General features: G+C 40.0%; 1 protein-coding gene across 2 annotated transcripts in view; it reads right to left on the bottom strand.

The window, feature by feature from the left end:
* The window catches only part of RNF128 (ring finger protein 128), a 100,687-nt gene that overhangs the window by 68,422 nt on the left and 16,885 nt on the right, over window positions 1–15,380 (bottom strand). Inside the window, exon 1 of one of the 2 annotated variants that reach the window (XM_055268703.2) lies at window positions 7,872–8,577. The exons of the other annotated variant lie outside the window; for it this stretch is intronic. Coding sequence (XP_055124678.1) covers window positions 7,872–8,355 — 484 coding nt within the window. The 5' untranslated portion in view covers window positions 8,356–8,577. Of the gene's footprint in view, window positions 1–7,871; window positions 8,578–15,380 lie in introns of those variants that run through there. 2 annotated transcript variants of the gene reach the window in all.

Raw genomic sequence — 15,380 nt, 5'->3', positions numbered from 1 at the left:
AACATCACGCTCCGGGGACTGTTGTGGGGTGTGGGGAGGGGGGAGGGACAGCATTAGGAGATACACCTAATGCTAAATGATGAGTTAATGGGTGCAAGAAATCAACATGGCACATGGATACATATGTAACAAACCTGCACATTGTGCACATGTACCCTAAAACCCTAAAGTATAATAAAAAAAAAAAAAAGAAAACAATTTTAATTAATGCAAGTTCATTCTCGTATAGCTATAAAGAAATACCTGAGACTTGGGTAATTTATAAAGAAAAAAGGTTTCATTGGCTCACATTCCACGTGCTATAAAGGAAGCATAATGCTGGCATCTGCTTGGCTTCTGGTGAGGCCTCAGGAAACTTACAATCATGGTGGAAGGCGAAGGAGAGCAGGCGTCTTACATGGCAGGAGCAGGAACAAGGCGGGAGGTGCTACACACTTTTAAACTTTCAGATCTCATGAGAACTCACTCACTATCATGAGAATAGCACCAAAGGGATGGTGCTAAACCATTTGTGTGAAATCCATCCCTATTATCCAGTCACCTCCCACCAGGCCCCACCTCCAGCACTGGGGATTATAATTCCACATGAGATTTGGGCAAGGACACAAATTCAAACCATATGACCAACCACTGTTCTAAAGATTGCAAATGAAATATGCTTCTGAAATTAAAAGGGTGTTTTGTCATTGTCAAAAAAAAAAAAAAAAAAAAAAAAAAGCAACAGGGGAAACCAGGTGCAAACCTCAACTGTGAAGAAGACATAAAAAAAAGAAAAAGAAAAAGGCATTACCTATGCGAATATTGGGGTAGAAAAGGAACTGAAGCACAAATGGTGATCAAATCCTTAGAAATACCAAGGCCACAATAGGCAATGCATATGGGTTAGATCAGACAATGTTTATGGCTAGTAAGTATATTTCAATGTAAACCTTGGTGGAGCATATTTTTTATTTAAATGCCCCAATTCACAACCCTCCCCATCTCCATTTTTGCACTTCCTTTCTGGTAGCTAAAGAAAGAGGGTCAATCTCCAACTCTCAGTGAATGACCACAACCTTCAACTACAAGAGGACCATCTTCTATTTCTAGATACATGGAGAAATTCTTACAATAGAAAGCAGTATACAAAACTAGTATATACAGTATATAATTCTTTAAATAATATATCTATATACAGAGCAAAAGAATAAAATGATAAGCTGGGCGCAGTGGCTCACGCCTGTAATTCCAGCACTTTGGGAGGCTAAAGCAGGCAGATCACTTGAGGTCAGGTGTTAGAGACCAGCCTGGCCAACATGGTGAAACCCTGTCTCTGCTAAAACTACAACATTAGCTAGGTGTGTTAGTACAGACCTGTAATCCCAGCTACTCGAGAGGTTGAGGCATGAGAATCACTTGAACTTGGGAAGAGGAGGTTTCAGTGAGCTGAGATCATGCCATGGTACTCCAGCCTGGGTGACAAAGCGAGACTCTGTCTCAAAAAAATAAATAAATAAAAAAGAATAAAATGACTAACCCCCCCCAAAAAAATGCTAAAACAGATTTGTATATCTTTTTTCACTTTTTTCTGTATTTTATTAATACTACATTAATATTTATAAAAAATTAATTATTATAAAAGTAGAATACAAAGTTATGCCTATGTACAGAAATCAAGGTAAGAAGGAATATTAATGGTGTCATCTGGGTTGTAGAATTACGAGTATTTTAGTTTTATACTTTTCTGTATTTTTCAAGTTTTCTATAACAGTTAATTTTATAATCAGAAAATTACTTAGAAAATGTCTTTAGTACTCTCCTCTTTTCTGTCCATTTGAGTGTGAACAGAGTTAAAATGTGGCATTCTGTATTGAAAACACATATCTTCCAGGGACTGAGGGGGGAAAAGTTATTTATGTGCTTAGAAAACAATTCACTGATCAAGCTATATAGTCATCCCTCACTATCCATGGGGGATTGGTTTCAGGACCTCCCAATGACACCAAAATCCACAGATGCTCAATTTCCTTATATAAAATGGTTCAGTGTGTGCATATAACCAGTGCACATCTTCCTGTATATTTTAAATAATCTCTAGATTATTTATAATACCTAATATGATGTAAATGCTATGTAAATAGTTGTTATACTGCATCATTTAGGGGATAATGACAAGAAAATGAGGCCTGTATATATTCAGTGCAGATGCTTCTTTTCCCCCAAATATTGTTGCTCCTCGGTTGAATCCATAGATGTGGATATAGATACAGGGGGCTGACTCTATTTTTCTTTTTTTAAAAAAGATTTTTACTTTATGAAATTTCACATTCACCAACATGTTCAATGGAAGCATTTTAATTGAGGACATAAATATAATGCTGGTGTAGTTTTTAAAAAATCAAAAAAAAAAAAAAAAAAAAACCCAGCACAGGGAAAGCTCAATATGAAAACTCATTTGTCATTATTTTCTTGTTACCTAGGGCATTTTGCCATTAAAAATCCATAAAACCAGGCTAATCACCATAGAAGTTAGCCAACAATCTTGAAGTATGTGTACACTCTATTCCTGTATGCTCTTCTTCCTTCTACCAGACTCTACATTGCTTAAGAGGGCAGGGACTTTACCTTAATTATTTTGTATACTCAGGCAAGAAGCACAGTATCTATCAGACAGCAGACCTTTGATAAATGCTCGATGAATTGACTGATGCTCGATCAATCCACTAGATACTTTTCTAGTGAATCTTGTGACCCTTCTGGCATTAGGATTCTTGGGTGTTTAAGGCAATTTTGCAAGCATTTCTAGAGCATGTATAGTACAAAGGTTTCTATAGAGATTACAGAGATTAACAAAACATTAAAATGATTATAATCCAGTATAAGGTAAAATATGTAAACAAATAATTACCAGCAAAATGCAGAACGTACTATAAGAGAGGAAGTGCTATTGGAACAAAAAGAGATTACTATACTTTGTTTTGGGTGTGGGCTGTGCTGGGAAGAGGAAAAGAAAGAATTAAGAAAGGCTTCAAAGATGAGGAGGCATTTGTGTTGTATTTTGAAGGATGTGTAAATTTTTGACCAGCAGAGCTAAGAAAAACAGGTCTTTTGGCAATAGCAGAAGCAAAGGAATGTTAGTGGAAAAGAATAGAGAATGTTTAGGGACCAACATGAAAGAAGAGGCATATAAAGCTTTGAATGTAGTTTGGGATCAAATTACTAGGAGTTTTATATGACATGCTGAGAAATGTAGTCTAAAATTTATAAGTAATAGCATATATGTGATCAGAGCTGTGTTCTGATGGCATGGAGGAAGAACTGCATACCAGGAAAAAAACTACTGAAGTCAAGGAGACCAATCAAGAGGCTAAGTATTTTTTCCCCTGAGAAGACACAGGAACTGAAAGCAGGGTATTGAAAGCAAGGAAGAAGGAGACATATGTGAGAATGTTTGAAGTGCCAGAATCAACAGGATGTGGCAGCTATTTACTGGAGGAGGAGTACTAGGAGTCTGGGATGCAAGTGAGAAGTGTCAGATGCATGAATTAATAAAATGGTAATGAAACAAAAGAGAGGCAAGGAAGGAAGACGCTACTTGGGATAGTTTTAAAGAGGTAGTCAACAGTGTCAAATACAGTCCTGCAGAGATACCAAGAAGGCTACATCTGAAAATGGCTTTGGGAATAGTATTTTACATTGGTTAATCATCACTGGCCAATCCCTTTTGAACTTCTCTATTAAAAAAAGATTTATTTTCAAAGTCAACATTCTAGAAAAAGTAGAATAAAACTTAAATATAAAAGGATTGAGAAGGGATTGGGTGGTATTAAGTAGTACAAACATACTATTCCAAGGTCCTCTGTGAACGGAAAAAGATTGGTAGCAGGAGGGAGAAGCAGTTATTTGAGAAAAGTACAACAAACATAGGAGGACCAAAAGATCTTTTTCCTGTTAAAATTCAGTCTACCCTCCGTACCTAAAGGGATCAAATTAGAATTTCAGGTAATGTGGACTTTGAAGTACTCTAGACTGTTCATTTCCAATTATGTTCTACAAACACAGGATTCAACTTTCATTTTCTAAAACATATTTATCTTAACTGTGATTAAAACATAATAGTAGCTTCCTATATGTCAGACACTGTGCTAAACACTTTATCTGCATTATCTCATTGAATCCCAGCAAACTTAGGAGGCAAATTTATTATTATGCCTACCTTACATAGGAGAAAACTGAGACTTAGAGAAGTAAAATAACCGGCCTAAGATTTAAAAAATACTAATTGGCAGAGCACAACCTCTTAACTAATCTGTTCCACTATCTTTCAACAATGTACACGAGCAACTATGTTATATATCAAACTGTATCCCATTGGAGACCCCCAAATCATTAATTAAACTGCTTGGTTCATTCACTCTTTTACAGCCCTCAGGAATAATGCTTCTCCTGACATCCCTTTGCATATGTTTCAAGCTCTTGTAAACGTTTCATGAATTATGAAGGTTGTAGTTCTGCACCGGTCTTTCAATAAATTCATGCCTACAATGTTGACTCAAGGAAAATTGTACAAGCAAGTATACATATCTCTTCAATCTGTGGGTTGTGCTCAATTAGACACCAGGCAAAGCTCAGGCTCATCTGCCTGGCGAAAGCAGAACAGTTTGTTGCGCAATAGTGAGAACATGCTTAACGTGTCTCGTAACAATCTTACATTTTAGATGGTTTTAATGCTTACTTTAAGATTTGGCCACTTCTTATCTGACTTTCATTTTTAAGATAAGAAATTTGAATAGTAATTATACTTTGGAATAAAAAATTTCTCCTAATTTCCTTTCAGGTTTCTGCACTGATTTGATTGAAATACATCCAGAGATTGCAAGCCAAACTGCCAATAAGCATCTGTCATTTGCAATTATTTACCTGTGTGAATCAGAATTTTCTGAATACTCTGCAAACAAAATACAGAAGTAAACTGCATGAGTTGATGCTAGGCTACAATTAACTTTTGTAAAATTTTGGTATACATAAAAGTCTCATTTTCCTAATTGATTGCTCATATATAGTGGAGTTTCTTTCTCCTAAACAAAAATTTTAAAGCAACTGTTCTAAATCAGTTAGGTGAAAGTATAGATACTCAGCACAAACTCTAACCAAGGGCAAACAATTCAAGTGCAGGCCCCTATGAGAGTGAGTGAAGAGAGATTTTGTAAACAAAGAAGATACAGATGGCTTTTCCACATTTGGTGGCCCCTTTGTAATTCACAGCAATATATAATGAATTAATCCATACTTAAATCTCAGTCCTATCTCTCTGCTACTATGATCCAAGGTAAGTTTTCTACCAGAGATTAAAAGGAAACCCTAGGCTTACTCTGAGGAATGAGTAAAGCAAACAATATAACACTTTGCAAACAAATATTCAATAGCACATGTGGATATATGCAAAGTGATTTTCCCCCTATATTGAAAAATAGTTTTTCCAGGAGTTCAAGGAGAAATGTGATTCCTTACCTCAAGTAATTTGCTAGTTTTGTCTAGTTAGCTTGATGGCAAACTTTGGTATAGCCTTTATCTCAGATAATATTGTTTTTAAAGTATCAAAATGCTTTTCTGAATGTAGTGTAATTTAGTGATCAATATTCAGGGCTTTATTCCTATATGGTATCCTGAAACTCAACAGCCATAATTAGATTCCCAGTGTATTCATGTCTTCAAATCGACAGTTGCACAATCATACATTTGTACATTATTTTTTTGCATCCTGTTAGCATTAACCTATTATAACATTCAGTGACTATTATCAGCTGGGTAGTAAAATATATATAATCCCTAATATATATATAATCCCTAATATATATTATAATATATATATATATAATCCCTAATAATCACAGCAACATAAATATTATCTCCATCTTACAGATGGGGTATCCAAGGCTCAGTAAAGTTAAATAATCCTAGCAAGGACACAAAGCTATTGTGTGGTAAATCCAGAATTTTATTCCCAATCTTGACTAAAATGCCTGTGTTTTTCTTAGTACACCATATTGCCCCTCAATAAAGTATAAGTAATATGTATGTAGAGTGCCTGGCATATAGTGGGAGCCCAGCAAAAGTTAATTTTATTGTCTCCTAAAACTATCAGATAAATACCCTTAACAGAAGTAAAAGGCAAATGGTCTAAGTAGGACTCTGTAATTAAATACTCTTCAATTACAAATCATTCATGCAAATGAATCTCATTAGAAGACAAAGTCAAACCCTTGCTATTAGACAGTCAACTGAAATATAAAGACTATAAACTTTATTAGGTCTTTATTCTTGATTTTCAGTAACTTCTAAAAGCCACTGATTCATTCTAATCAATGAATTATCGGCCAAGAGAGATACAGTTTCTCCTTTAATCAACATAAAATCTAAAAATCATAGCATTTTAGATCTGAAAGGGATCTTAGAGTTCATCTAGTTTTGTTTTGTTTCAGTACACGCTTCTAACTTGGCCGCCACTGCCTATACAATCATTTGACATGTGAGTAACTTGTACAAGGTTACAAAGTTAGTAGAGGCAAAGAAGGGGCTAAAAGAACTCAGATCTCCTGAGTTCCAATTCAGTGTTCTTTCCATTACGCCATCCAGCCACTCAATGCAAGTGCTCTCTAGGCAGGTTCAGTCATAAGGTTTTAAGAAAAACAGAAAACCTCCAGTAGTCAAATAAGCAGCTTCATCCTTCCAGTGACTCCCAGAAGGCTAATCCTATCAGCTAACCCTTACTGAGAGTGGATGATTTGCTTTACTGCACTAAACTCTTTAAGGCATTATTTCATTTTATCCTGAAGGCAAACTTGTGGATAAGTTTTCTTATTATTCATTCTCATTTGACTGATGAGAGAACCAGACTCTAAGACTTCAAATAAGTTGCCCAAGGTCACAGGACTAGTAAGCAACAGAGTAGGAATTTAAACCAAGCTCTGACTTGAGGCCAAGCTCTTAAAAACTATGATACACTGCTATTACACGTGTCTGTTTCTTTTTCTCCGTTTTTTTCCCCTTTGTCCTTTAGGGTGTAGGATAACTATATACATAAGGTATGGATACCTAATCACAAATAGGGAGGTTTCTGGAAGGATAACCGACGGGGGAAAAATAGTAACCTCACACCATCTCCAAGAATTTAAGAACTACCTGGACTATTTTTTTCTCCAAAGTCTAGGCCTTTGCTGTCCTCATGCAGAAACCTCTTCTTTTTCAAGAACGTTAGTCATCTGTTTTGCAAGTCAATAACCTAAATCAGATTTTTCAGAAGCAAACAAAAGCACTGATACCAACAGTCACTTGGGACTTGAGACCACTGGGCAGAGAAGAACCCAAGAACTAAGCAAAGTTTCCACCAAAATTGCAATGAGGTTAAAAGGGCACAGTAGCACAATCTAGTATTTGATACCCAGGAAACATGGAGAGAAAAACAGAGAGAGGAGGGGAAAATCTGCTGCCAGTCTGAGGTTGTTAAAAAGCAGAGTGAGGAGGAGATTTCCAGGTGATCTTTTCCTCGGTCATTTAAGACCCGATGCCCACCACCACTTAATCCAAGGCTAGACACCCTTGTGAAAAACCAGGAAAAGGGAAAGCAAAGAGCTCAAACAGTCCTTGATTTGCCAGCCTCTGCACCCGGTTTGTTTTACCCTTTTCCACCAGAGAGGCAAATGAAGGATTTTTTTTGCCCAACCCCCAGGCCTGGTGAATCTCGGGGAGGACCCTGCCCCACTCCGTGGGGACAGAAAGAGCACCCACTTTCCTTGGGAGCAAGGGGATAGGGCAAGGAGGGCAATGAGGAAAATAAGAGAAACTGGTCATGGCAGAGGTCTGGAGGGGTGCAATCTAGTAGCTGCACTCACCCGGGTGAGACATGGGGATGACCTCATTGCGGGTCCCGGGGAAGTTGAAGATGACGGCTCCAGACGCCCCTCTCTCATAAGCCAGATGGATCTTGTCTGCGAAGGTGCAGCCCCCGCCGCGCTGGATGAGGGCCAACCAAGAGACTTGCACGGTGCTTCCCCAAACCGTGGGCACCGTGAAATTCGTGTGCGGGTTACAGGCGTTGAGCGCCCCGGGCCCGTCGGGCGGTACCAGGACCCCAGCCACAGGCTCCAGCGGTGAGTCCTGGCCGTACACGCCCTCCTCGCTCAGCTCCCACACCGTACGGTTCACTCCGGTGTGCGGAACCCGCCAGGACACGTTGAGGTACGCGGTCCACACTGCTTCGGCCCCCCGGGAACCGGGTGCCTGCGGACTCAGGGTCAGCAGGAAGCACCATGCCAGCAATCTGGAAGAGCCGCAGCCACCGCGGCAGGAGACCCCGGCCCCAGGCGGCGGCCCCATGGCGCGCGCGCTCCGCAGTTCCCTACTGCCCCTGGCACGCGCCCTCCTAGCGCTTGGCAGGACCCAGGTCTTGAGCAGGTGCGCACCAGGTGGGGAAGGAATGGAGTGAGACTGGGGGGAGCTGCGAGCTAGGTCGGAGCCAGGAGACACGTAGCTCAGCACACAGGTTGCCGCAGATGCAGCTCCTCGGAGCTTCAGTCTTCTCCGCTACCGCGGCTGCCGCGTCGGGCTCTGGGGCTTTAGCGTGAAGCTCCGCCCAGCCGACTGGGGGTAGAGGTGGCTGGGAGGGAGGAAAGGACACTGCGGGATCCGCCTCTTAAAAGGGTAACAGGATGGAATGATGTTAGAATAGGATCTGAGGCTCTGTGGCCAGGTGTGTCGCGTCGTTTTATAAAAAACGGACAGGCGAGGAACGATAAAGTCCGCAAACATAAAGCTTTCTGGCAGGATTCGAGTCGGTTTTGAATTGCAAGAATACATTTTTCCCTCCTAACATTTGCCTAAAGGACACTTCGGGCTTACGGTGCCAGAATGTGAAATACAGTACTTCTAAAAAGCGCAGATCCAAAGGGTCTGAGTTGTAGTCAAGGGAATTTGGGTAGGGAAGGAATTTGAGTAGAATCAGGCTATTTACTGATTCTCTAGAGGGGGGAAGGGCCGGAAAAGCGCGTTGTTACCCTTTCTTACTGACTTCAAATGGCACCTTTCTCTTTCCTGCTCCTAAGAAGCCTCATACATGTGTATTTCCTTGCCGTTACCCTAGGTTTAATGTACCGCATCAGATGCCTCTTCTAAAACTAATCTTAGTCCTCACAAAAGAATGACTGTTTTCACACACCTCAGAACCAAGCCTTTTTTCTCCATTTTTCACAAACCTGACTTACCCAAGCGGATGTTCCTGCGCTATTCATGACCTTAACTACATAATCTTTCTCCATTTCCCACTAACTGAAAGGAGCTTGACTCGCCTAGGCGATTCACTCATGGCATTATTATATTATGATTTATCCTTGCTTAAGTATACAATTTTTGTCTACCCTGTCAACTATTATATTTACTAGATGGTTAACAAATGAGCCTTGAATTAAGCTGAATTAATACACCTGGTGTCTGACAGTTATGAATAACTTTTGACCTTGGGGAACTTCCCTGTGCCTCAGTTTCCTCATCATCTGTAAAAGGGGGATAATAATAGCACCTACCTCACAGAGTTTTCAGATGATTAAATGAGTTAATACATGTAATAAAGCACTTAGAACAATGCTTAGCAATATATAAAAATACATGTTAAATATTAAAATTATTAAACAGGTTCAGAGACACAATTCTAAAATAATATTAAAGTTATTAATTTGAGGTAATATCAGAGAAAGTGATGTTCAAGATGTTCAGTCTTAGCCACTTTTTCAGTTCAAAGAAATACAATCTACTTTATGCAGCTCAACATTTGTTAAATTTCGGATCAATTACTCCCCTCAATCCCTGGCCCAGCATTTACTTAATCAATGTTATTTACAAAGATTAAGCATGGAACAATTCTGTACTTGATACTCTTATGGCTTGAGAGAAACCTAGAGGAAAATTAACATCACATACCAAACAACACCTAGAACATAAATAAATGGGCAATTTTGTGAAACATATACTCTTAGGTATTGAAAGGGACTTTAGAGGTCAAAGTGGGTATATGAGACCAATAGCATGGTACCCCCAAATACTGATGGTAATCGCTGAGATAAAAATTACCTGCGGGAAAAATTGGTAGGACCAACCACGTCTAAGAAATGGTACAATTCCAGAAATTGTCTGATTTTGCTGGTGAAGAACGTTCAAAATTCAATCGATATTACCTGAATGACAGCCAACTATATTGTACTTTGAAGAAACAATGTGTTCAGAAGAAAGAAGGTATTTTATAGCTATAAAAATGAAATTCAGAGAGATATTTATTAATGTTTGTCCATTCATTATTTTCTTAAATATTTGTTATACATCTGCCATAAGCCATGGGCTGAGCATTGTGGTACAAAATCAAATAAGATATCGACTCTCCTATCAAGAAGCTCATAAATTAGTTTTGATGAGAAGGACAAGTAAAATGATAAGTGCAGTATAGAGTGATATATGTATATAGTGTAAGCACTATGATGGAGATATGACAGGGTAGTAGTGGATGACAGAGAAGCACCTAACCCAGACTGGGAAGTAAGGAAAAGCTTCCCAGAGGAGGTTAGACCTGGGCTGAGTTTGAGAGAGTTAACTTTTCTAGGCAGAAAACAACACAAGGAAAGGCATTGAAATATGAAAAAGAAATGTTAGGAAGCTACAATTACTACAGGCCCAGTAAATGCAAAATGGTTGGAACCTAAAGTAACAGGGAGGGTGGTAACAGATCGTGTTGGAGAGGTACATGGGGGCCAGTTCTTGAGAGTCCTTTGGGTAAAGCTAGGGAGTTTAGACTTTATCCAAAAACAAGGAGTAATATAATCAGGGTTTAATCAGGGAGTAATAGAATCAGATCTGAAGTTTAGAGATCCTTCTCTGTGGATAACAGATTGGAGGGAATAAGAATAGCAGCAGGGAACCCATACAGAAGATGGTTGGCAGTGCTACAGGTAAGAGATGAAGGTGGCTTGGATAGACAGGTAGTGGACATGAAGAGAAGTGGGCAGAATGGGAATGTTCTTTGGCGGTAGAATCAACAGGACTTGGTTTGGGGGATGAAAGAGAAGGAGGAGTTAGAAATTACTCTGAGGTTTTTGACTTGGAAGACCAGATGACATTCAATCAGGGAATACAGGAGGAGGGTTTTAAATGTATAGAATGGGTAGAAGGAGAGATGAGTTCACTTTAGATATGTCGATTTTGAGGTGCCTATGATGTAACCAGGTAGAACTGTGTGATAGACAGTTGAGTTTCTGATCACTGAACACCTACTAAGTGCAAAGCATGAGAGAGACAGGGGTGTAGAGAGACAAAAGAAACAGCCCTTGCCTTCAATGAGCTCATGGTCTGGTGAGACAATCAGAGAGATAAACTATCAATAACAGTACAGTGTAATACATGTTATGACTGAGAAAAGTATAAGGTGCTAGGGCAAGACGAGTGTGACTGAGTCTTTAAGTACAAATGGAGTGACCCAAGCAAAGACAGTAAGGATTTTCAGGCATAAGAAAGAGTATATTGTATGAGAACTCCAAAGAACATTCAGGGAACTAGCATTCAGTAGTTCGGTAAGGTTGGGATGTAAAGTTGCAAAGGGGGAGCCAAGAGAAGTGAAGCTAGTCAGCCGGGCGCGGTGGCTCACGCCTGTAATCCTAGCACTTTGGGAGGCCGAGGCAGGTGGATCATGAGGTCAGGAGATCGAGACCACGGTGAAACCCCGTCTCTACTAAAAATACAAAAAATTAGCCGGGCGCGGTGGCGGGCGCCTGTAGTCCCAGCTACTCCGGAGGCTGAGACAGGAGAATGGCGTGAACCTGGGAGGCGGAGCTAGCAGTGAGCCAAGATCGCGCCACTGCACTCCAGCCTGGGTGACAGAGCGAGACTCCGTCTCAGAAAAAAAAAAAAAAAAAAAGAAGTGAAGCTAGTCAAATGACTTGTGCCAGAACATGAAAAGTTTAGAAAATTATACATATATATATTATATATACATAATATATATATATTTTTAGACAGAGTTTTGCTCTTGTTGCCCAAGCTGGAGCGCAATGGCATGATCTTGGCTCACTGCAACCTCTGCCTCCCAGGTTTAAGCGATTCTCCTACCTCAGCCTCCCAAGTAGCTGGAATTACAGGCACGTGCCACCGTGCCTGGCTAATTTTTGTATTTTTAGTACAGACGGGGTTTCACCATGTTGGCCAGGCTGGTCTCGAACTCCTGACCTCCTGATCTGCCCGCCTCGGCCTACCAAAGTGCTGGGATTACAGGCGTGAGCCACCACACCAGGCCAGAAAATTATATTAAAGAGTATGGACTCAATATCCATGCACATGTGTATACACATACATAAAGCAAATATGGCAAAATGACAACAAGTGATAAATCTAGATGGTGGGTATATGGGTGCTCATTGTACTTTTTTTTCAACTTTTCTTATACAGTATTTTAAACATTTTGTAATAATGGGTTTAAAACTGTGAATTTATATTGAAGTCAATGGAGTGAACGAATGGTATGATCAGATTTGAACTTAAAGAGATCATGTGGATTGTATGAGGACAAGACTGATGAAAAAGAGACTAGTGAGGAGGCCAATATCTCCAGAACTATTCTGGAGGTCTAGATAATTGTGGAATGGAGGTATCAGACTACCATAGCTTGATAACGTGAGTCATTAAAGTCATTCTGTGAACTCCCCTTGCTCTGAGTTCATCCTCACCAAGCAACCCTACTTATTATCAGTTAGCTCCTCATGTAAATATGCCTACAGGGAGATAATGTACTGATTAGCAAACACTAGTATCTGGTCCACTTGAAAGTTGTACTTCTCATTATAAATTAATCAATTGGCATTCTGGCTTATATATTGGTCTCTTGTGAATTTGGTTAAGTGTGATTCAGTCCCCAGAAACCCAGTCTCTGGTTGTACTACCAATCAAATTTCAAGACTTACAAAGCTAAGAACCAGATTGTAGATCATGACTGCAACAAAGTCCTTCCACTCTGTGGAGACTTGCCTGAGTAACCCACTGGCTTTCCCCAACCATATTCCTCTATTTCACTGTCAGTTATTTTCTAACTATAACAGAGCTTTGCTACCAAGGGTGAGGTCTGTTGATCAAGAGCATCAGCATCATCAGGGAGCTAGTTAGAAATGCAGAATCACAGGTTCCACCCAGACCAACTGACTCAGAACCTGTCTTTTAACATGATCCCCAGGGGATCTGCATGTACATATGTTTGAGGAGCCCTAGGGTAGACTAGAGTATTCCTGACAGGTAGCTACCATCCAGCATCTGCTTGAACACTCCCAGTGTCAGAGCTCACTACCTCACCAAGCATCCCATCCTGAGTAAGACTACACTTTTCTTGTTGGGAAGTTAATGTAAGTATAGTTTGACCCTGTTTCACTCCTTCTTCTTCCTTCCACCCTCCTCTTCCAAACCCAGGCCCCCAGAGTTTCTATGCTACTCCCTGGCCATATCACTACTCCACCAGGGCCTTTGCTCTGAGCAGTCCCCCTGTAGCAGACTTCACCTTGTATCTGACAAATCAAATTTACTAGTTCCAAATATATTTCCTCGGAGTCCTACTCTCCCTAAGACTAATAACAGCTACTGTTCATTGAGCATTTACCACGTTTTACATGCATTATCTCATTTAATCCTCACAAGTATCTATTATTAACCCCAGTTTTACAGAAGGGAAAACTGGCCCAGAGAGAATTACAGCAACCTGCCAAAACGCATATAGCTAGGAACAGAAGAAGGATTCCAATGCCGTTCTGACTCTTAAGTATTAATAGCTGATAATGACTTAACTATTTTCCCTCTGGAGAGTGCCATTCACATTTGGATGTTGCTTTATACCAAAAAGAGAAAGTTCAAGTGAAATGTCTCTTGTATGCATTTCAGGCACTGTGACCATTGAGGGAGATATATGTGGGCCAGGAGCCTTTTTGAATTCTTCAAATCCTACCACAAAGGCCTACCCTGTCAAATATTTGCATCAGCAATACTAAACTGAAAGCTGCCCTGAGCACTTCACTATCTAATGATGAATTGATAAACAGAGCAGCATCCTGCAGGAGCAACAGCAGGGAACCATTGTGGCAGATTTAGTTTCCCATCACACTGACTCTATAGAGATGTTGAGATGGACGATAGTGTTCAGCTTTTAATATGTTTGCAAAAAATGAGACATTATATCTGGCTTCTCACTATTAAATGAATGGCAAAGCACAACTTGGGACAAACAGTATCCTGGCATCTAAGTGATGCTGGATACACACATGACAACATAGGTATAGAGAATGTGTAGACAAGGGATGACAATAAATGTCCACTCCAGGCAGCTGCTCTATGGATAGCAAGAAGAAAATGGTTCGTGTGTGGAGAGAAGCAGCAGCCAACAAAACAAAATGAAAAGCCAAAGCATGATGCCAACCGCATACTTCCAAATAACATAATGTCACTTGCAAATGAAGATTAAACCTCAGTCAGCTCAAGTTAGTATACAACCATTAGGAAACAGGGATTTTTTTTTTAAAGCAAAACTTTCATGCACCCAAAGAAAGGACAGAATTACAGAGAGTGGCTTTACAAACAGTAGATAAGCTATATCTAAAACTAAAAACAATCTTTTCATATCCATGACTTTAATAACTACCATTGAGAGCCTACTATGGGCCAGGTACTTTACATATATTAATGATATCATTTGATTTTCACAACAGGTAATGATATCCTATTATAATTTACATTTTTTCAGATGAGGAAAATGAGACTCAGAAAAATGAAGTATCTTGCTGAAGGTCACACGGCTGGTAGGTGGTGGAGTTGGAATTCACACAGGGGTATGTATGACTCCAAATTCCATGCTGTTTTCATTCTGCTATACTACCTCTACACATACATAGGGAGAACATTATTACAAGGTGGAAAAAATGGGTGTTCTTCAGCCACACATTTTACCATGCTAAGAACCCCCTCACCAAAATCCTGCTGAGCAGCCCAGAAATCCTAGATAACAGAGATTATGAAGCCGGGTGTGGTGGCTCATGCCTGTAATCCCAACATTTTGAGAGGCTGAGGCAGGAGAGTTGCGTGAGCCCAGGAGTTTGAGACCAGCCTGGGCAACATAGCGAGACCCTGTCTCTACAAAACATAAAAAATATGTATTTTTAAATAAGAAATAAAGAAATTGTGTTGGTGGAGGTCATTGCAGAAAACTTGAGCTAAATTGTATGCACTTGATTGCTACTGGGAGATCAAATTAGCTATCTTGAGTTTAGGGAGGCGATTGAGAGGATCGCAGATTGCTGAGGAGAGGGATAAAGACTGGGGAAAGGCCCAAGGCATGG

The sequence above is a fragment of the Symphalangus syndactylus genome, chromosome X (assembly GCF_028878055.3).
Source record: "Symphalangus syndactylus isolate Jambi chromosome X, NHGRI_mSymSyn1-v2.1_pri, whole genome shotgun sequence".
Classification (NCBI taxonomy): Eukaryota; Metazoa; Chordata; class Mammalia; order Primates; family Hylobatidae; genus Symphalangus; species Symphalangus syndactylus.
Note: the sequence above shows the minus strand (reverse complement) of the source record. Positions and strands in the feature narration are given on the sequence as shown.